This window comes from Bufo gargarizans, chromosome 5 (genome assembly GCF_014858855.1).
Source record: "Bufo gargarizans isolate SCDJY-AF-19 chromosome 5, ASM1485885v1, whole genome shotgun sequence".
Taxonomy (NCBI): domain Eukaryota; kingdom Metazoa; phylum Chordata; class Amphibia; order Anura; family Bufonidae; genus Bufo; species Bufo gargarizans.
The window spans coordinates 89,339,239-89,357,952 of record NC_058084.1 but is presented as its reverse complement, the minus strand read 5'-3'; the positions used below and the strand labels follow the sequence as shown (position 1 = coordinate 89,357,952).

Genomic DNA, 18,714 nt, shown 5'->3' with positions numbered 1-18,714 from the left:
AGAAAATAGTCATTTTGAAAAGTTTACCTTCAGTGTTAAAATGTATACCTTCAATTATAGACAACTGTCCATAAATCAATGGTATAAGGGAAGATAAAGAAGCTTTGTAATATACTGTATCTTATTACAGAAAAAATGGCTCTTTTTCCTCTTATCACACTCCTCTCCTCCTGCACTGATCTGTCATTCTAAATTCACTGACAAAAATCAGTACAGAGAGGAGCTTCACTGAGAGATCAGGTTACAACTGCTCAGTATACAGGTCTATGGAGGGTAGAGGGAGCATCTGCAAAGACAGAGGCAGGAACACAGATACTGTTGCTTCTAGTAAAATGTTCTACTGTCTGACATGCTGAGGAGCAGTAGTGCGGAGGACATTTTACAGCTGTACTGGGTAGGGTAGCTGTGAATCCAGCATTGGGTTGGGAGAATACACCTAAAAGATGCAGCAGCATCTTTGTGTGTCTGTCTCTCTCTCTCTCTGCAGCTGCTTCCTCCTCTCTATACACTTCCACTGGCATCGCTGCCTCTGAAGTCAGGAATTACCACTAAATTGAGGAAGATTGATCAGCACAGGAAAGTTATTTATAATTGGAGGTACACTTTAAGCATACCTCCAACAGTATTAATATGTGGCACAGCATGTGGATGACATATCCTCATGCACTAATGTAAACGAGACAGGCAGAGACCAGGGGGAAGGGGTTTCGAGATCGGGGAAACTTAGCGGAATCTGTTTTCTTTCATTTATTGCCACAAAATAAGCACTTGTTATTCCGGTGGGTGCCCCCAGCAACCATGACGAGCTCTGACCCAAACCATCATATGACCATTCACAATTACTGTGGCGTACTTACGCACAATGTAATGATGTATATACCGTGATTAGGAGAATGTTGCATGTATCATCAGCCTAGTGGTGACTATTCAGTCTGAGGTCTATTACCATTTCTACATTTGGATTTGTTTTTTACCATCTGGTCTTATGTGTCATGACCATATATTTTCCGCCTGGACTAACTGTTGTATTGTCTCTCTTGCTTTTCAACAAATTGCAGCAGTGGGGCTATCAAAGATAATAAATGTGTATAATTTGTGACATTTCAGAAGCCCCTTTTCCCATACAGGCATCTGCAGGGATAGCCATAGATCTGGTCTGGAAAGATTAACAACATGTGTCTTATCTTAACATGTGTCAGGGGAGCGTGCTTCTGAAATTCATACGTGGAATTCCTCTGTAGGCCTCACTCATAGGACATGTTTGTGCTGTTTCTCTAGGTGGTTTTCCTTACTGGATATGGCTACGTCTATGCGGATATTGTACAACAGTGTGGAGCCATCATCATCACGCTGGCCCCAGAAGGAAGGGCAGGGCCAGTCCTAACCAGTCTCAATAGGTACTGTATACTGCCTCCAGGAGTTGAGTGCCTAGGAGTGAAACAGGAGAAGACCAAGAGAATCACCCCTTTGTACATTTTTACAATTAAAATGATCTCCTGGTTAATTCTGAATATATCTTGATAGTGGTCAGACCTTTGGTCTTCTGATGCAGATTCCCAGTATAGACATAGATGCATTCTAGCTGTCTGCAGCCTCCACTAGAGGGTGCTTAGGAGCTTTTTGCATGGCTTGCTCCCTTTAGTGGCGGCTCCAGGCAGCCAGAACATTATCTTGTATTGCAGGCAATCCGGAGCTATGCCGCAGAAAATCAGACATAAGGCCGCTATAAAAAATATATTAAGAATCCAGTTTTGGTTAATAAAATTAGCAACGTTTTAAAATCAGATACTTTAAATAATGAATTTCTATGTTTCTGCATTCCTAGGACTCAAAACAGTTACTGGTCAGCCTATACTTTAAAATAAACCCAAGCCATATGTTCTTGAATTAAATGCACATAAACTTTCATTTTATCTAATTGATACAAAAAAAATCTACTCTTATAGGGCTTGTGTCATGGGGATAACTCCTTTATGCAGACCGCCACCATGGTGGTCAGCCAAGCCCTGCAAGTCTGGCTGCCGGAACCCCCTATGATTTGCCAGGGACATTCTGCCATGCATATTACATGCTGCCCGCTTCAATGATTGTCTCATCCTGTAAGGCCGCTTTCACACTAGAGCTTATAATTTCCATTGTTCTTCTCCATTTTAAGAACAGAACAGCTCAAATACTGGATGGCCTGGATCTGACACATAACTGAAATCAACAATGCCAGTTGGACACAATTAATTATAGTGGGGTCTGTTGGGTTTCTGTTAGGGAGTCCATCATTTTACCAGACACGATAGTCTAGCATGCAATACTTTTTTGATCAATATTTTTATGTAGTATGCAGCAGAGCGATGGGACCTAAAACATTGACAGACTAGATCTGCCAGAGCAAGAGCCACCCTCTCTTGTTCTGGCTCATAAAGAACGATTGCATGCTGCCCCTTCATGACTGCCATATGTACTGATAAGCTTTATATAGTCTTTATAAGTCAACCCCTTAAATATACCATTAACTTCTAACGAGATGTCTGTAGTTGGAGTACAACTGAGTGACTAACTTTTTGATTTTTCATAGGACCCAATGTCAGCGCATTGTATTCAAATCCTTTATCACCCAGCTCAGCGTGGCCATATATGACGACATCACTAATTACAAAGCCTCATCTGAGCTCATGAGATTGACTCTGGATAATGTGTTCCTTCATTTGACTCCAGTAACCAGCTATCTCAGACAGCCTTGCCAAGAACTGCAGACTGATATCACCTGTGGTATACCCATGTTTTACAGCCTGGAAGTATTTTGTGGAGATTTGCAGATAGACAATCAGCTCTATAATAAGTCTAATTTCCATTTTCCTGTCCTGGTTTGCCAAGAGGAGAAAATAGAGTGCACCAGATGGCCAAAGGCTGGCAGCCTGACCATGTCCATCAAAGAGCTGGAGGAGTACAAGGAGACTTCATTCTTCAAGCTCTTCATTGCCTTCTCTTTAGAACAAGACATTTGTGATCTGAATGAACTGAGCTTTGATATGAGGCCGTCCCGGTTGTACGTGGAGGACACATTCGTCTACTATGTCAAAACACTGTTCGATACATATCTCCCAGATAACAGATTGCTGGAAAGCCAAGTCAAACACATAGGATCTAAGCTTCCTCATATACTGCCGGATCAAGTACAACAGCATGCTTTAGCACTGGTTAGTCCGGTCAAGCTCAGGAAATTGACTGTGCAACCAGTTAACCTGCTGGTTAGCATCCATGCATCGCTGAAGCTGTACATTGCCTCTGACCACACTCCATTATCCTTCTCCGTATTTGAACGTGGGCCAATCTTTACCACGGCCAGACAGCTCATACATGCCCTGGCAATGCATTATGCCGCTGGTGCCCTTTTCAGAGCAGGTGAGTGTGTGGGTCTAATTCCCATATTAGAGGGTAGATGTTCTTTTATTTTAACAACTCCGGGCAATCTAGGAATAATATGCACATATATATATGAGTCCAGCACTTAGATATTGATGGCCTATCCTCAGGACAAGTCATCAATATCAGATTGGTGTGGGTCCACCCAGCACTTCCACCAATCAGCTGTTTCTGGCAGCCGCCAGTGCAGGTAACTATACAGTGGAAGGAGCCGGAGGCACAAGATTTCCACTGAGTAATGGCCGTGTGTGTTACTACAGTTCAGCATCCATGCAAATGAATAGGAGTTGAGCTGCATTACATCGGCTCTGGAAACTACACTGTGGACGGGGCCTTTCATCCACTGTATAATGTCAGGATCTGTCCTTATGGTTGGGATCGGCAGTGACTCAAAACACGAGCATCTATGGTTGAGTCCAAATTAAGTCCATCCAATTATGACCTTCAGGTGGATGAATCCACGGCAAAAAAGAAATACATAAACAAAATACCTACCCGTCTGGGCACTAACTATTCAGAAGGTTACCTCGCCTAGGTACTTCAGATCAAACAAGGGGGTCACGCTTTGCACAGCCTCCACAGGTCATGCAGTCTCCAAGCTCTAAACATAAATGAGCTTTTGAGGCTTATATTTATCCCCAGAATATTAAGCCCAGCGGCTATACGGCGGTTCATCTCAGCCTAAGGCCTAGTTCACACGAATGTATGGCTTTTATTGTTTTTTGCGGTCCGTTTTTCACGGATCCGTTGTTCAGTTTTTTAAATTCCGTTGTGTTTCCGTTTCCTTTTTGTTGTTCCATTCCGTTTTTCCGTATGGCATATACAGTATACTGTAATTACATAGAAAAAATTGGGCTGGCCTATAACATTTTCAATAGATGGTTCAGAAAAAACTGAACGGAAACGGAAGACATACGGATGCATTTCCGTATGTGTTCTGTTTTTTTTGCGGACCCATTGACTTGAATGGAGCCACGGAACGTGATTTGCGGGCAATAATAGGACATGTTCTATCTTTCAACGGAACGGAAAACGGAAATACGGAAACAGAATGCATACGGAGTACATTCCGTTTTTTTTGCGGAACCATTGAAATGAATGGTTCCGTATACGGACCGTATACGGAACACAAAAAACCGGCCCGTACACTCGCAAAAAAAAAACGTTCGTGTGAACTAGGCTTAAGGGAAAATGTTGTGCTGGAGTGGGAGGGAATGGTAGGTCCCTCTACCAACACTTACTCACCAGCCCATAAAACACTTTAAAGAAACATGCCTCAGCAAACTACACTTTGCTGAAACAAACCAGCTGGATTCTTTTATCTCACCCATCTAAACATTCTGGATGAGATACACAAACCTCCAGTACTTTACCATACACTGTGTTACAATAGTTTCCTGCGCCAGCGACTGCATGCAGAAAATACAGGGTATCGTAAAACATGCTATGCAGACATGGACACAGAGTCCTGCTTTGTGGTCCAACTCAAGTTTCTCCATGTCAGCTTTTCTGGGGTCCCACAGTATGAAGGTACATAGATACTGTAGATGGATAGGTACTGTAGATAGATAGATATTAGATCCTGAAGGTACATAGATACTGTAGATGTATGTATATATATATATATATATTGTAGTTACATAGATACTGTAGATAGATCTGGAAGATACTTAGTTTAGATAGATAGATAGATATAATACTTTATCGCTCAATAAGACAGATTTTAGAGCCTGGAAGTCGTGTCCCTTTAACCATTAGTACAGGCGGGTCACCTGATATAGGATCATGTACAGATTCTCTTAATTAACATATTTGTGGAAGCCCGGTTAATCCCCTGTTAATATCTGACGGATGAAGGGTAAGGTTTACGCTCTGGAGTATTGGAGATGGGTTTGTTCACAGATGTCAGGGTTCCCTGTGACTGGAGCTGACCTGACAAGCATGCAGTACCCAGAGATCAATGGTCAAGAAATGTCCTTAATTAGCAAAGTATTATGTTTAGTACCATTGCGCTGGACCGAGTTATGGGTCACTGATCCAATTAATGTTAAACCTTGATTTTCACACACATTAATGGAATTCACTTTGATGGCTGATCAGACCCGACAGGTCTCTTAATACCTTCAGCTTTTTTCTTCCTTTTTACTGGATAATCATACTTCTGGAATGGCACAGCGAGGTTTCCAAAGATTAAAGAACCCAACGCCCATCTCAGTAGCTAAAACAACCAGCTCCATCCCGCTTACTTTGTTAGAATTGCCAACTTTGGTAAAAAAAATAAAAAAAAACATCTTCAGTTCTCTAAGAAGTATTTATTTTAATTGTCAAGACTTTACTGCAAAACCAGGTCTAAGGTTCTGTAAGTCCCGTCCAAATAATCTCATATGTCACAGGTAGATGTGAGAAGATCTCACTGGTAATGACCATGATCTCTGTCCACCACCGATTTTCAGAATCAGAGTGCTCTTCCTCTTTGGGGCACAGAGATTTGTGTTCCCTAAAATCTGGCATAACATTCTAAGGCGTCTGTTACTCAAGCTGATGATCGGGATCGAACACTAGTTGTTACCCATCACTGTCCCTTCTAAAAAAAGCTGCAGATCATCCGACAGACGAGCATCTTTCATGCAACACCAGTGTGAACAGAGTATGTGCTGCTGACAATATGCAAACTGAATGGGGGATGAAGAATTCATAGGAAAGATTATTCACCCCCCATTTAGTGTACATAGTTCTGTGTAAACACGAAGCATATACAAGTCAATCGTGCCTCTTTCGAAGCCCGAAATTGCCCCATGCAAGAGGACCCTGTTATGACTGCAGCCCTGTGATCGCCAGCCTCACCTTCTCCCAGGCTCCAGTTATTCAGGGTCTCTGCTCTCCCGCCAGGTGGCCTGAACATCAGGTTCTAAGGTGTGCTGTAGCTTGTTTGCCTGTTCCGTGTACCAACTTCTGCCTGACTTACGGATGTGACCTTTCGCTGCCTGACCTGACCTGTGTCTGATCTCCGTAATGACCCTGAGCTGCATGACCTCTGCCTGATCTGTGTAATGACCCTAAGCTGCCTGTCCTAATTTCGGGCTGTTTATCAGATTGCAGATACTCTGCCTGCTCTGACCTCAGCCTGTCTTTGACTATGGTTTTGCCTGATCCCTTGATGCTCCACACTGGTGTCTCTTGATCCCCATGGGTCAGGAGTCACTTGAACAAAGGCTACTTCAAGAGGTAGCAGTCTGGTGGTTCTGCTGCAGTGGAGTCCAGATCCCTGTACAGTTAAAAGGTGAAGAACAGAGGGGCACAGCAGATCCACATTGGCTTCTGTTACAGACCTGAAGCTAAATGCCAGGCATTTGAATGTTCCTTTGCTGTAATGTTAGATTTTCGGTAATATAAATTGGCATATTGTGCACAAAGGGCCTTTTCCTGAAAACATTATTACTACGTTGATGTGGATATTTCCAGCTGATGGCTGTTACACATGGTAAATGTATGACACGGCTTGTGTCTACCTACCAGCCGCTCCAGTTTTCGGAGGATCTCAGTGGGCAGTGCTTACACAAATATGCCCAAAGTGGGTATTTCTAGGAGATTTAGTTGGCAAGGAAGGCATCTTAAATCTTCATCTTGAAGATGTGTCCAGACGGTCCTAGAAATAGATCCCATAATGATGATGATAATGTTACCTCTGCCTCAGGAGTATCCCGTTGAGCTATTAATCATATTTTAATTGTTCTTTGTATTTTCCTCCCCGTCCCATTCATTATGTTATATGGGGATTCATGTGCAGCTTACAGTAAAATCATTATAAGCAAATATGTTTTTATTAAAACAGATGACGGGATGATTGAGAGACATAACAGGAAAAATGTAACCACCGCAGGACCAGAGATATTTACACCGCAGTATCTTGGGAATTTCTTAGTGAGCCTCGGTGTCACTCATTTAAGGCAGCAGAAAACTAACAAATTAATTTACCTGTTTCTAGAAGAGGACATTAACTCTCACCGGAACTTCAGTTTGGAAACCGTTTAATATGACCCGTGCATGTGCTATAGTACAGTCCATAGTATTTCTGTGTGCTTCCTATTTTCCTGCTCTGAGGCACCTGAAACAGCTGTCAACAGGTGGATATCTGGCTTGGCAATATTTCCTTGTCATATTCCAAGGCTTAGCTAAAAAGTTGGATTTTCACCCCTCGGAAGCCACCTTCTACAAGGTGGAGATAGCGAGATCGTTCTCGTTCTTGGGAGATACATCTTTGCATATTTGTTTCCCATGGGGCATTGCCAATAAGCCTCCAGACATAGCTGGTCTCTTTAAGGAGAGCCAGTACCCTGTACAATTCTACACAGGTATACACATCCAGCCTTGATATTATAAGCTGTATATGGCGAGTACACAGAGCCCTAGTCCACCAGTAGGGGAGCACATGGCTCTTGGCTTTTGGTTTGTATTGGGGGGAGGGGATCCTGAAGTGCACTCCCTTGTCCTACCGGTTAATGCTACACTCTAAAAGTACATTTGAGAACGGGGTATGGCAAATGGAGCAGCAGCATAACCAGGGGTGCACCACCAATGAGGCGAGGTGAGGCGATTGTCTGTTTCTGCAGTATAGTATTGAGAAGCACAGTGGGCACAGTATGTGGTGCTGTATTACCCTGTATGTAATGTTTTCAAAATATGTCTTTAACGGTAGGGCCTGGAGGGAAGGGGTTTGGTTAAGAAAGTGGCATTGGGTGGTTGGGGCGCCATTTCAGTTTTCGCTTCAGGCAGCAGAAAGGCTAGGTGCACCCCTGAGCATAACTAAAGACTCATGAATCCCAACGCATGGATGTGAAATCTGAAACAGCTCTCCATGTACCACTTATGATATCTCTGTTAATTAGTTTGGGAGAGGTGCAAGGGGCCCCCTTGAAGGGTGTGACGACCCTTTATCAAGTCAAACTTCTCTTGCGATCAGCTATTTTATACTTTTAACTAAACCCTACCCTACGAAACCCTGTTCTCAGTATATTATCATTAAAGGGGCTATCCAAGGGTATTTTTTTTAAAGGGTCAGATTAGCATCAGAAGAAAAAGAAGTGATACTATTACTTACCTTACCGATCCCCTGCTTCTCACAGGACCACTCAGCCAATCACTGTCCGCAGCGGTAACCCATCTCAGCCACTGATTGGCTGAGCAGCCATTTCCTGTGTGACAGGAAGTACCAGGATGTAGAAACCAGCAAGGACTGGGATCTGTGAGGTTTTTATCACTTATTTTGTGTTATTTAAGTGATTCTGACCTTTTTATGTTAAATGTTAATTTGACCAACTGGACATCCCTTTTTAAGCTGTCACAGGATTTTGACCCCATGTCCAAATATATTATACCTGACTGTAACCAAGCCCCCCCCCCCAACTCTTGACCCCCCCCCCCCCCCCCCAATCCATCTACTTGCATAACTTTTGTATTTTAAGTTCATTTGTTAACTAGTATGAGACAGCTGTGGAGTTGTCACTGATCCATGGCTGGCGACCAGAGACCTGGCTTATGATCCTGGGTTTCTGACCCGCAATGTTACATTACAACGTCTGTGACAGCTACTTGGTCCCCATCTTCGCCTAATATATGAGGTTTCGCAGGCGCATCTATGGCCAGATTGGAAAAAAAATACCCAAGAAACTCTCTAAGAAAACAACTTAAAGCAATTTGTAGCAAATTATTTAGTTGCAGACTAGAATCCAGCAGTACATTAACATATTTCTGTGAGCGTCTTATGGTTTGGTCTGCTGTGGAACAAGAGGTCCCAAGGAAGAAGTCTCTGCAGGACATGGGGATGGCTAAGATCGCTGAGACTAAGCAGACGTGTGTGCATGCCAGCTCCCTAATGAGGCATAATTGTCTAAGACACTGGTTAAGTAGAAAAGCAAAGCAGATGCAGCGCATTCCTCTCCTGCCTAATAGACGACTTAGCTCTTGGAACACGTGTGAACAGCACTTTGTGAGGCGCTGAAATAACCTATAGCACTGGGATAATAAGGTTGTGGACTCCAGCGAGAGCTAAGCACTCACCGCTCAGATGGCTCTATCCATCCTAAGGACAGCCTGCCAAAACTCATCTGCTGCAACCACGGGTAACAGATTTAATCAGCGGGAAGATGTCACTGCTTTACACAAATGGAGATGAAATAAAACAGTTATTTGGCAGTGAAATATGAGGTTTGTGGAGAACACCATCCTTCTTCCAGCAGCAGTGCGCTCAGCTAAAATAGCCCTTCCATGGCGTAGACGTATATATGTTGTCAGGTCCCTTCACCGTTCATTCCACTGGGACCATGTAACTGGATTCACTGGTGCACATGATGGGAGGTGATTCAGTATGACACGTGTCAGGGGTATACCATGATGTAAAAAATGAAGATCGTGCAATAAATAGTGAATGAAAATCTCTTTCTAGCAAATCTAGAACCAGCCCTGTACCTCACATGGATCCAGAGATCTCCCCATTCATTGCTCCAATTGCTCTGCTAGATTTATTTCAAACTAGCATCTCAGGGGACGTGTCCTTTTTCTGGGGTGTGCCTTTCTCAGACGGCATGTCCTTTCTTAGGGGACAGGTCTTTTTTCTGGGGTGTGCCTTTCTCAGACGGCAGGTCCTTTCTTAGGGGACAGGTCCTTTTTCTGGGGTGTGCCTTTCTCAGACGGCAGGTCCTTTCTTAGGGGACAGGTCCTTTTTCTGGGGTGTGCCTTTCTCAAACGGCATGTCCTTTCTTAGGGGACAGGTCCTTTTTCTGGGGTGTGCCTTTCTCAGATGGCATGTCCTTTCTTAGGGGACAGGTCCTTTTTCTGGGGTGTGCCTTTCTCAGACGGCATGTCCTTTCTTAGGGGACAGGTCCTTTTTCTGGGGTGTGCCTTTCTCAGACGGCAGGTCCTTTCTTAGGGGACAGGTCCTTTTTCTGGGGTGTGCCTTTCTCAAACGGCATGTCCTTTCTTAGGGGACAGGTCCTTTTTCTGGGGTGTGCCTTTCTCAGATGGCATGTCCTTTCTTAGGGGACAGGTCCTTTTTCTGGGGTGTGCCTTTCTCAGACGGCAGGTCCTTTCTTAGGGGACAGGTCCTTTTTCTGGGGTGTGCCTTTCTCAGACGGCAGGTCCTTTCTTACGGGACAGGTCCTTTTTCTGGGGTGTGCCTTTCTCAGACGGCATGTCCTTTCTTAGGGGACATGTCCTTTTTCTGGGGTGTGCCTTTCTCAGACGGCATGTCCCTTCTTAGGGACAGGTCCTTTTTCTGGGGTGTGCCTTTCTCAGACGGCAGTTCCTTTCTTAGGGGACAGGTCCTTTTTCTGGGGTGTGCCTTTCTCAGACGGCAGGTCCTTTCTTAGGGGACAGGTCCTTTTTCTGGGGTGTGCCTTTCTCAGACGGCATGTCCTTTCTTAGGGGACAGGTCATTTTTCTGGGGTGTGCCTTTCTCAGACGGCATGTCCTTTCTTAGGGGACAGGTCATTTTTCTGGGGTGTGCCTTTCTCAGACGGCATGTCCTTTCTTAGGGGACAGGTCATTTTTCTGGGGTGTGCCTTTCTCAGACGGCATGTCCTTTCTCAGGGGTGTGCTCTTTCACAGGGGTCATATGCTTTCTCAGTGTGCGTCTCTTTTCTCAGAGGGTGTGCCCTGTCTCATGGGACATATCCTTTCTCAAAGGGTGTGTCCTTTCTCAAGAGGCATGCCTTTTCTCAGGAGGTGTATCCTTTCTCAAGGGGCATGTCCTTCCTGAAGGGAGTGTGTCTGTTCTCAAGGAGTATGTCCTTTGTCCTTTGTACTGCGGCTCACTCCCTGTAACTTTAACAGCTTAAAACAGAAGATAGGGCTGGTGGCAGATAAAGGATGGAACTGAGCCTGTGTGTCCACCTCCAGCGATGTTACGCAGGTCGACGAAGAAATAAGGCAAACAACAAACAGCAGGTGGCGCTATAAGATACATTTTATTGAACAACCCGTTAGCTATACTAATTTTTTAATTACGTGCAATCGCAAAAGTATTCTGGATCCAGGTGCTGGTTTGAAAATATTTTTGGGACGACCCCTTTAAGTGTTTTTTGCATCTTTCACAAATACTTTACATTTCTAAATTTACACCATTCAGCCTAAACATTAAAATCCCTGACAGGTAAAGTGGATGACATGGATTATCGGTTGACATCGGCACTTATCCAGGGATGGGATATATTAGGCAGAAAGTGGATAGTCAGTTCTTGAACTTGATCTTTGGAAGCAGGAAAAATGCAGAAATGTACGGATCTGAGGGATTTGAACAATGGACACATTATGATGGCTGGACGATTGGGTCAGAGCACGTCTTGTGGGGTGTTCCACAGTTGCAGTGCTTACTAACTACTAAAAGTGGTCCAAGGAAGGACAACCGATGAACTGGTGTTATGGGCATCTAAGGCACCTTAATACACGTGGGGAGCAGATGCGAGCAATATGAGAAGAAGTCAGGCTGGTGGAGACAGTGTTATACTCCAGGCAATGTTCTGCAGGGAAACCTTGGGTTTTGGCGTTCATGTAGATGTTACTTTGATGTGTAATTCCTACTTGAACATTATATGAAACCTGACGGAGCCTTTACCACAGCATCTGGGGGCTATGCAGTTCCCTTAAAGGGAACCTGTCACTGGGATTTGCGGTATAGAGCTGAGGACATGGGTTGCTAGATGGCCGCTAGCACATCCGCAATACCCAGTCCCCATAACTCTGTGCTTTTATTGTGTAAAAAAACCGATTTGATACATATGCAAATTAACATTAAAGAGTCATATCTTACTTGTGTGACCAGAGAAGAGTCATATTTTCAAGCTCCGACTCATCTCAGGTTAATTTGCATATGTATCAAATCGTTTTACAGGGCTATGGGGACTGGGTATTGCGGATGTGCTACACAAAATCCAGGTGACAGGTTCCCTTTAACCCCTTAAGGACACATGACGTACCGGTACGGCATGTTTCCCGAGTCCTTAAGGACACATGACGTACCGGTACGTCATGGCTTTAAATAGCGATGCCGGCGCCGCGGGGGTTAATCGGAACGGGATGCCGGCTGAAATCATTCAGCTGGCATCCTGTAACAATGCAGGGGGGGGTCATTTGACCCCCCCCTCCGCATCGACGATCGCAGAAAACCGCAGGTCAATTCAGACCTGCGGTTTGCTGCGCTTTTTGCAGTTTCTGATCCCCGCGGTCCCTGACCGCGGGGATCAGAAACTTTAGAGTGCCTAAAATCAATATAGTACACCCCCCCCCCTGCACCCCTGCATGATTTGATGGCGGCGGGTGGTGCAGGGGGGGGTGTCGCAGGCAGTGGGGGCGTTGCGGGAGGCGGGCGGTGCGGCAGGCGGGATCGCGATCCCCCGCCCGCCTCCTATTGCGTAATCGTTGGTGTACAGTGGGTATACCAGGGTGCCAGCACATTGCTGGCACCCTGGTATAAACGGCTGACATCGTTGATGCGATGTCAGCCGTTTAACCCTTTCCATACAGCGGTCCGTACGGACCGCTGTATGGAAAAGGTTAACAGTAAGAGGGAGCTCCCTCCCTCTCCGATCGGGGGGCTGCTGTGCCTTTGCAGCCCCCGATGGAGAGGGAGAGAGCCCCCAGAGAGCCCCCCGAAGCCCCGTCCTCACCCTTCCCCGTCTGCGAAGTTCTGACCATAACTGAGCAGACGGGGAAGGTTCCCATGGCAACAGGACGCCTGCTCAGGCGTCCTGCTGTCCATGGTGCTGAACAGATCTGTGCTGAAAGCATAGATCTGTTCAGTGTAAGTAAAATACAGTACAGAAACCTATATAGTTTCTGTACTGTATTTTACAGACATCAGACCCACTGGATCTTCAAGAACCAAGTGGGTCTGGGTCAAAAAATAAAAAGAATAAGTGAAAAAAGTTAAGATAAAAAAAAAACATTTATCACTGAATAAAAATTAAAAAAATAAAATAAACTATACATATTAGGTATCGCCGCGTCCGTAACGACCTGATCTATAAAACGGCCATGTTACTTTCCCCGCACAGTGAACGCCATAAAAATAAAAAAATAAAAACTATGAGAAAATTGAAATTTTGCCCACCTTACTTCCCAAAAAAGGTAATAAAAGTGATCAAAAAAGTCGCATGTACGCCAAAATAGTACCAATCAAACCGTCATCTCATCCCGCAAAAAATTAGACCCTACTCAAGATAATCGCCCAAAAACTGAAAAAACTATGGCTCTTAGACTATGGAAACACTAAAACATCATTTTTTTTGTTTCAAAAATAAAATCATTGTGTAAAACCTACATAAATAAAAATAAAGTATACATATTAGGTATTGCCGCGTCCGTATCGACCGTCTCTATATAAATATCACATGACCTAACCCCTCAGGTGACCACCGTAAAAAAAAAAAAAACGGTGTAAAAAAAAGCTATTTTTTGCCATCTTACGTCACAAAAAGTGTAATAGCAAGCGATCAAAAAGTCATATGCACCCCAAAATAGTGCCAATCAAACTGTCATCTCATCCCGCAAAAAATTAGACCCTACTCAAGATAATCGCCCAAAAACTGAAAAAACTATGGCTCTCAGACTATGGAGACACTAAACAATTTTTGGGTTTTAAAAATGAAGTTATTGTATAAAACTTACATAAATAAAAAAAAAATTGTATACATATTGGGTATCGCTGCGTCCGTGACAACCTGCTCTATAAAATTACCACATGATCTAACCTGTCAGATGAATGTTGTAAATAACAAAAAAAAAACGTGCCAAAAAAGCTATTTCTTGTTAACTTGCCGCACAAAAAGTGTAATATAGAGCAACCAAAAATCATATCTACCCTGAACTAGTACCAACAATACTGCCACCCTATTCCGTACTTTCTAAAATGGGGTCACTTTTTTGGAGTTTCTACTCTAGGGGTGCATCAGGGGGGCTTCAAATGGGACATGGTGTCAAAAAACCAGTCCAGCAAAATCTGCCTTCCAAAAACCGTATGGCATTCCTTTCCTTCTGCGCCTTGCCGTGTGCCCGTACAGTGGTTTACGACCACATATGGGGTGTTTCTGTAAACTACAGAATCAGGGCCATAAATAATGAGTTTTGTTTGGCTGTTAACCAGGGGCGTAACTATAGGGGAAGCAGGGGAAGCGGCTGCTTTGGGGCCCTGACCCAGAAAGGGGCCCATCCATGAGGAGGAGGACTAAGAGATTTTGTCAGGGCCCCTTGCTGTTAACCCTTGCTTTGTAACTGGAAAAAAAATATTAAAATGGAAAATCTGCCAAAAAAGTGAAATTTTGAAATTGTATCTCTATTTTCCATTAAATCTTGTGCAACACCTAAAGGGTTAACAAAGTTTGTAAAATCAGTTTTGAATACCTTGAGAGGTGTAGTTTCTTAGATGGGGTCACTTTTATGGAGTTTCTACTCTAGGGGTGCATCAGGGGGGCTTCAAATGGGACATGGTGTCAAAAAAACTGTCCAGCGAAATCTGGCTTCCAAAAACCATACGGCGCTCCTTTCACTCTACGCCCCGCTGTGTGGCCGTACAGTAGTTTACAGCCACATATGGGGTGTTTCTGTAAACGGCAGAGTCAGGGCAATAAAGATACAGTCTTGTTTGGCTGTTAACCCTTGCTTTGTTAGTGGAAAAAATGGGTTAAAATGGAAAATTAGGCAAAAAAATGAAATTCTCAAATTTCATCCCCATTTGCCAATAACTCTTGTGCAACACCTAAAGGGTTAACGAAGTTTGTAAAATCAGTTTTGAATACCTTGAGGGGTGTAGTTTCTTAGATGGGGTCACTTTTATGGAGTTTCTACTCTAGGGGTGCATCAGGGGGCTTCAAATGGGACATGGTGTCAAAAAAACTGTCCAGCAAAATCTGGCTTCCAAAAACCATACGGCGCACCTTTCACTCTACGCCCCGCTGTGTGGCCGTACAGTAGTTTACGGCCACATATGGGGTGTTTCTGTAAACGGCAGAGTCAGGGCAATAAAGATACAGTCTTGTTTGGCTGTTAACCCTTGCTTTGTTAGTGGAAAAAATGGGTTAAAATTGAAAATTAGGCAAAAAAATGAAATTCTCAAATTTCATCCCCATTTGCCAATAACTCTTGTGCAACACCTAAAGGGTTAACGGAGTTTGTAAAATCAGTTTTGAATACCTTGAGGGGTGTAGTTTATAGAATGGGGTCATTTTTGGGCGGTTTCTATTATGTAAGCCTCGCAAAGTGACTTCAGAGCTGTAGTGGTCCCTAAAAATTGGGTTTTTGTAAATTTCTAAAAAATTCCAAGATTTGCTTCTAAACTTCTAAGCCTTGTAACATCCCCAAAAAATAAAATATCATTCCCAAAATAATTCAAACATGAAGTAGACATATGGGGAATGTTAAGTCATCACAATTTTTGGGGGTATTACTATGTATTACAGAAGTAGAGAAACTGAAACTTTGAAATTTGCAAATTTTTCCAAATTTTTGGAAAATTAGGTATTTTATTATGCAAAAAAATTAATTTTTTTGACTTTATTTTACCAGTGTCATGAAGTACAATATGTGACGAAAAAACAATCTCAGAATGGCCTGTATAAGTAAAAGCGTTTTAAAGTTATCAGCACTTAAAGTGACACTGGTCAGATTTGCAAAAAATGGCCTGGTCCTTAAGGTGAAAATGAGCCTGGTCCTTAAGGGGTTAAGGAGTCTTTGCCTCCAATGGGTGAATAGCGGCCTATGGTGATATTTGATGTATAAACCAGGAGCTTTGTTGGCACATAAGTAAATGCATTGCAGGGTGACTGCCCCACTATGGCCTCATACTCTGCTGTGCATGCTCTGGCACACTACTGTCCCATGTGCACGAGCCTTTATATGCACTTACAGACATGACAAGAGGGTGTAATGTCCTGGAGGTAATAAGCAAGTGACACTAATGTTTCTTTGTGGTAGGACCGTGTACATTTCTGTGTGTCTAGTAGGCATATACTTAATTATCAAAAGATCTGCCGCACTCTTCCAGTTAAAGTGGCTTTTATTCACCAGTAGACATCAATACAAAGCAACGTTTCTACTCCGCTGAGTCTTTTTCAAGCATTGTGATAGTGTACAAGGTATTACTTAAATAGGCCCTACCAGGGGTGTGCACCCATACAGGAAGAACCACTGTATTCAAAGGCAATTTTACAGTTATACCATTTACAAATATGCAGGTGTAGTAAGTGCAGAAGATCCAGGGGATACTTACTGTGATCAATAGAGGAGAAACTGGAGACGTCAAACATACTACGCTGTAGGATGAAGGCGGGAAAACACGTGCAGTATTGTGCAGACGAGGGTGGAGTATCGCACCCCTTGCTGTCGGATCCCGCACTTGTGAACATGCTGGGGAAGCACAGGAGGAGGTACCAAGCAATGGGACATGTTAAAGGGTGCACACCCCTGGTGTGGCTTATTTAAGTAATACCATGTACACTATCACATTGCTTGAAAAAGACTCAGGGGAGTCAAAACGTCGCTGTGTATTGATGTCTACTAGTGAATAAAAACACTTTACTTTAACTGGAAGAGTGCTGTAGATCTTTAGAGAATTCAGCCCCTATGACATGAGCACTTTATGCTTCGATGCTCTCCGTTGCCCTGCGTGATACAGCTTTTTTTGTTATATTTTTACACTGCTAGGCGGAGGCTTCTGCCTAGCAGTGTTCCCAGGGACATCACTAGCATTGATGGGCGGTCTTTAGCACTGCCCTAGCCGTTTTACAGGTGCCGGTAATGTCACTGGGCTCACTGCTAGGTCGAAGCTTCCGCCTGGCTAACCATGAAGAGCCCGGGAACATCACTGGATCTCCAGAAAAAGCCCTTTACCTACGCGTTTCAGCGCAGGGCAAGGGAGAGCATCAAAGCATGAAATACTTCAATGCTCATGTCAGAGGAGCTGAGTGGGGGAAAAAGGGGATGTGCCCAGGTTCATCTCTGAACCCCAACAACCCCCTTAAACAGTTGGGATCACAAGCCAGGATCCGACACTGCTGGCACCAGCAAATCCCGCAAGAGGATCATGTCCAGCAATCAATCGGCTTTACCTATAAGGTAGTGCTGCTCTTACTTTTCTTAGCAGTTATGTACACCACATATCAGAACTCCACCACATATCTAGTTGCAAATATGTAAAAATGATAGTAATTCTTGAAAAAGTTTGGCCCACAGTCAACAATTATCATCTAGGATGGGCAATGATCTGAGGGTCCTGACCAATCACAAGAACAAGTGTCCCTGAGCCCCCTGGGGGAAGGTAGCAGTACTGCACACATGACCACCCCTCCGTTCACTGTCAATGGGACTGCAATAAACAGCACTCAGCTATCTCCACCATTCTCATAGATGGAGCAACGCCTTACCTCTGCATTCACACAGGGGACTTGGACATCCCAGTGGATGGACCCCCGGTGATCATACATTTATCTCCTACCTTGTGGATAAGTGATAAATGTTTTTCCTGGGCAAACCTCTTTAAGTTGCCTGCATGTTTCAGCTGTTAGTATCTATCCTGAACTGTAGGCCCCTCGTTCCTCACATAGTTTATCATCAGTCCCTCTATCCTCACCCCGTCCTGCACCCATTTATGTAGTGTAGTCACCGTGAATGCCGTTGTTAGGCATTAGCTGATGGGACAATATATTAGAGACCAAGATTCTGCATTAAAGAAGAAGACAACAGCCCCTTCAAAGCCAAAATATGATCACAAGAGAGGGAAAGTGTCAGCTTTAAGGGGGAAACCATTCTTTTGGAGACAGCTGTACTGTAAACTGTTGATAAATTGATTCCCAGAAGTGAAGTGGAATGAAGTGGTAAATCTCACATCACCGCATAGAAATGACCTTGGTAGCGAGTCCAGTTTCTCGGCGCTGCACTCTGGTAATTGTCACGAATGCATGTAGTCGTCTCACATTCCTCCCATATAATACACATTGATGAGCTATCAACCGTTTAGGGGCAGAAACAGGGGAACGTAAAAAACATGAGGTCACCATGAGTCCTGGAGAAGGCAGGGCCATCCAAGTCCAATGATGTATTGTGGAGCCTGTGTCATATCAGGACAATACTCTGCACTTGTGCTGAAATATAATGTGTTCTTGTGTGGCTTGGATCTACAGGCCCGTCATATGTACAACCTTCTAATCCGGAGCAACGCAGCAATTTACAGCCATATTATTCTCATGGAACCTGCGAAACACAAGACTCATAATAAGCATTTACTCAGTAATTGGCACATGATAGACGAAAATA

General features: G+C 43.9%; 1 protein-coding gene across 5 annotated transcripts in view; it reads left to right on the top strand.

Moving 5' to 3' along the window:
• Positions 1–18,714, top strand: part of VPS13B (vacuolar protein sorting 13 homolog B) — a 988,099-nt gene that overhangs the window by 937,648 nt on the left and 31,737 nt on the right. For all 5 annotated transcript variants that reach the window (XM_044295329.1, XM_044295331.1, XM_044295327.1 and 2 more), the window contains 2 exons: positions 1,279–1,397; positions 2,570–3,396. In XM_044295329.1, coding sequence (XP_044151264.1) covers positions 1,279–1,397; positions 2,570–3,396 — 946 coding nt within the window. The remainder of the gene's footprint in view (positions 1–1,278; positions 1,398–2,569; positions 3,397–18,714) is intronic.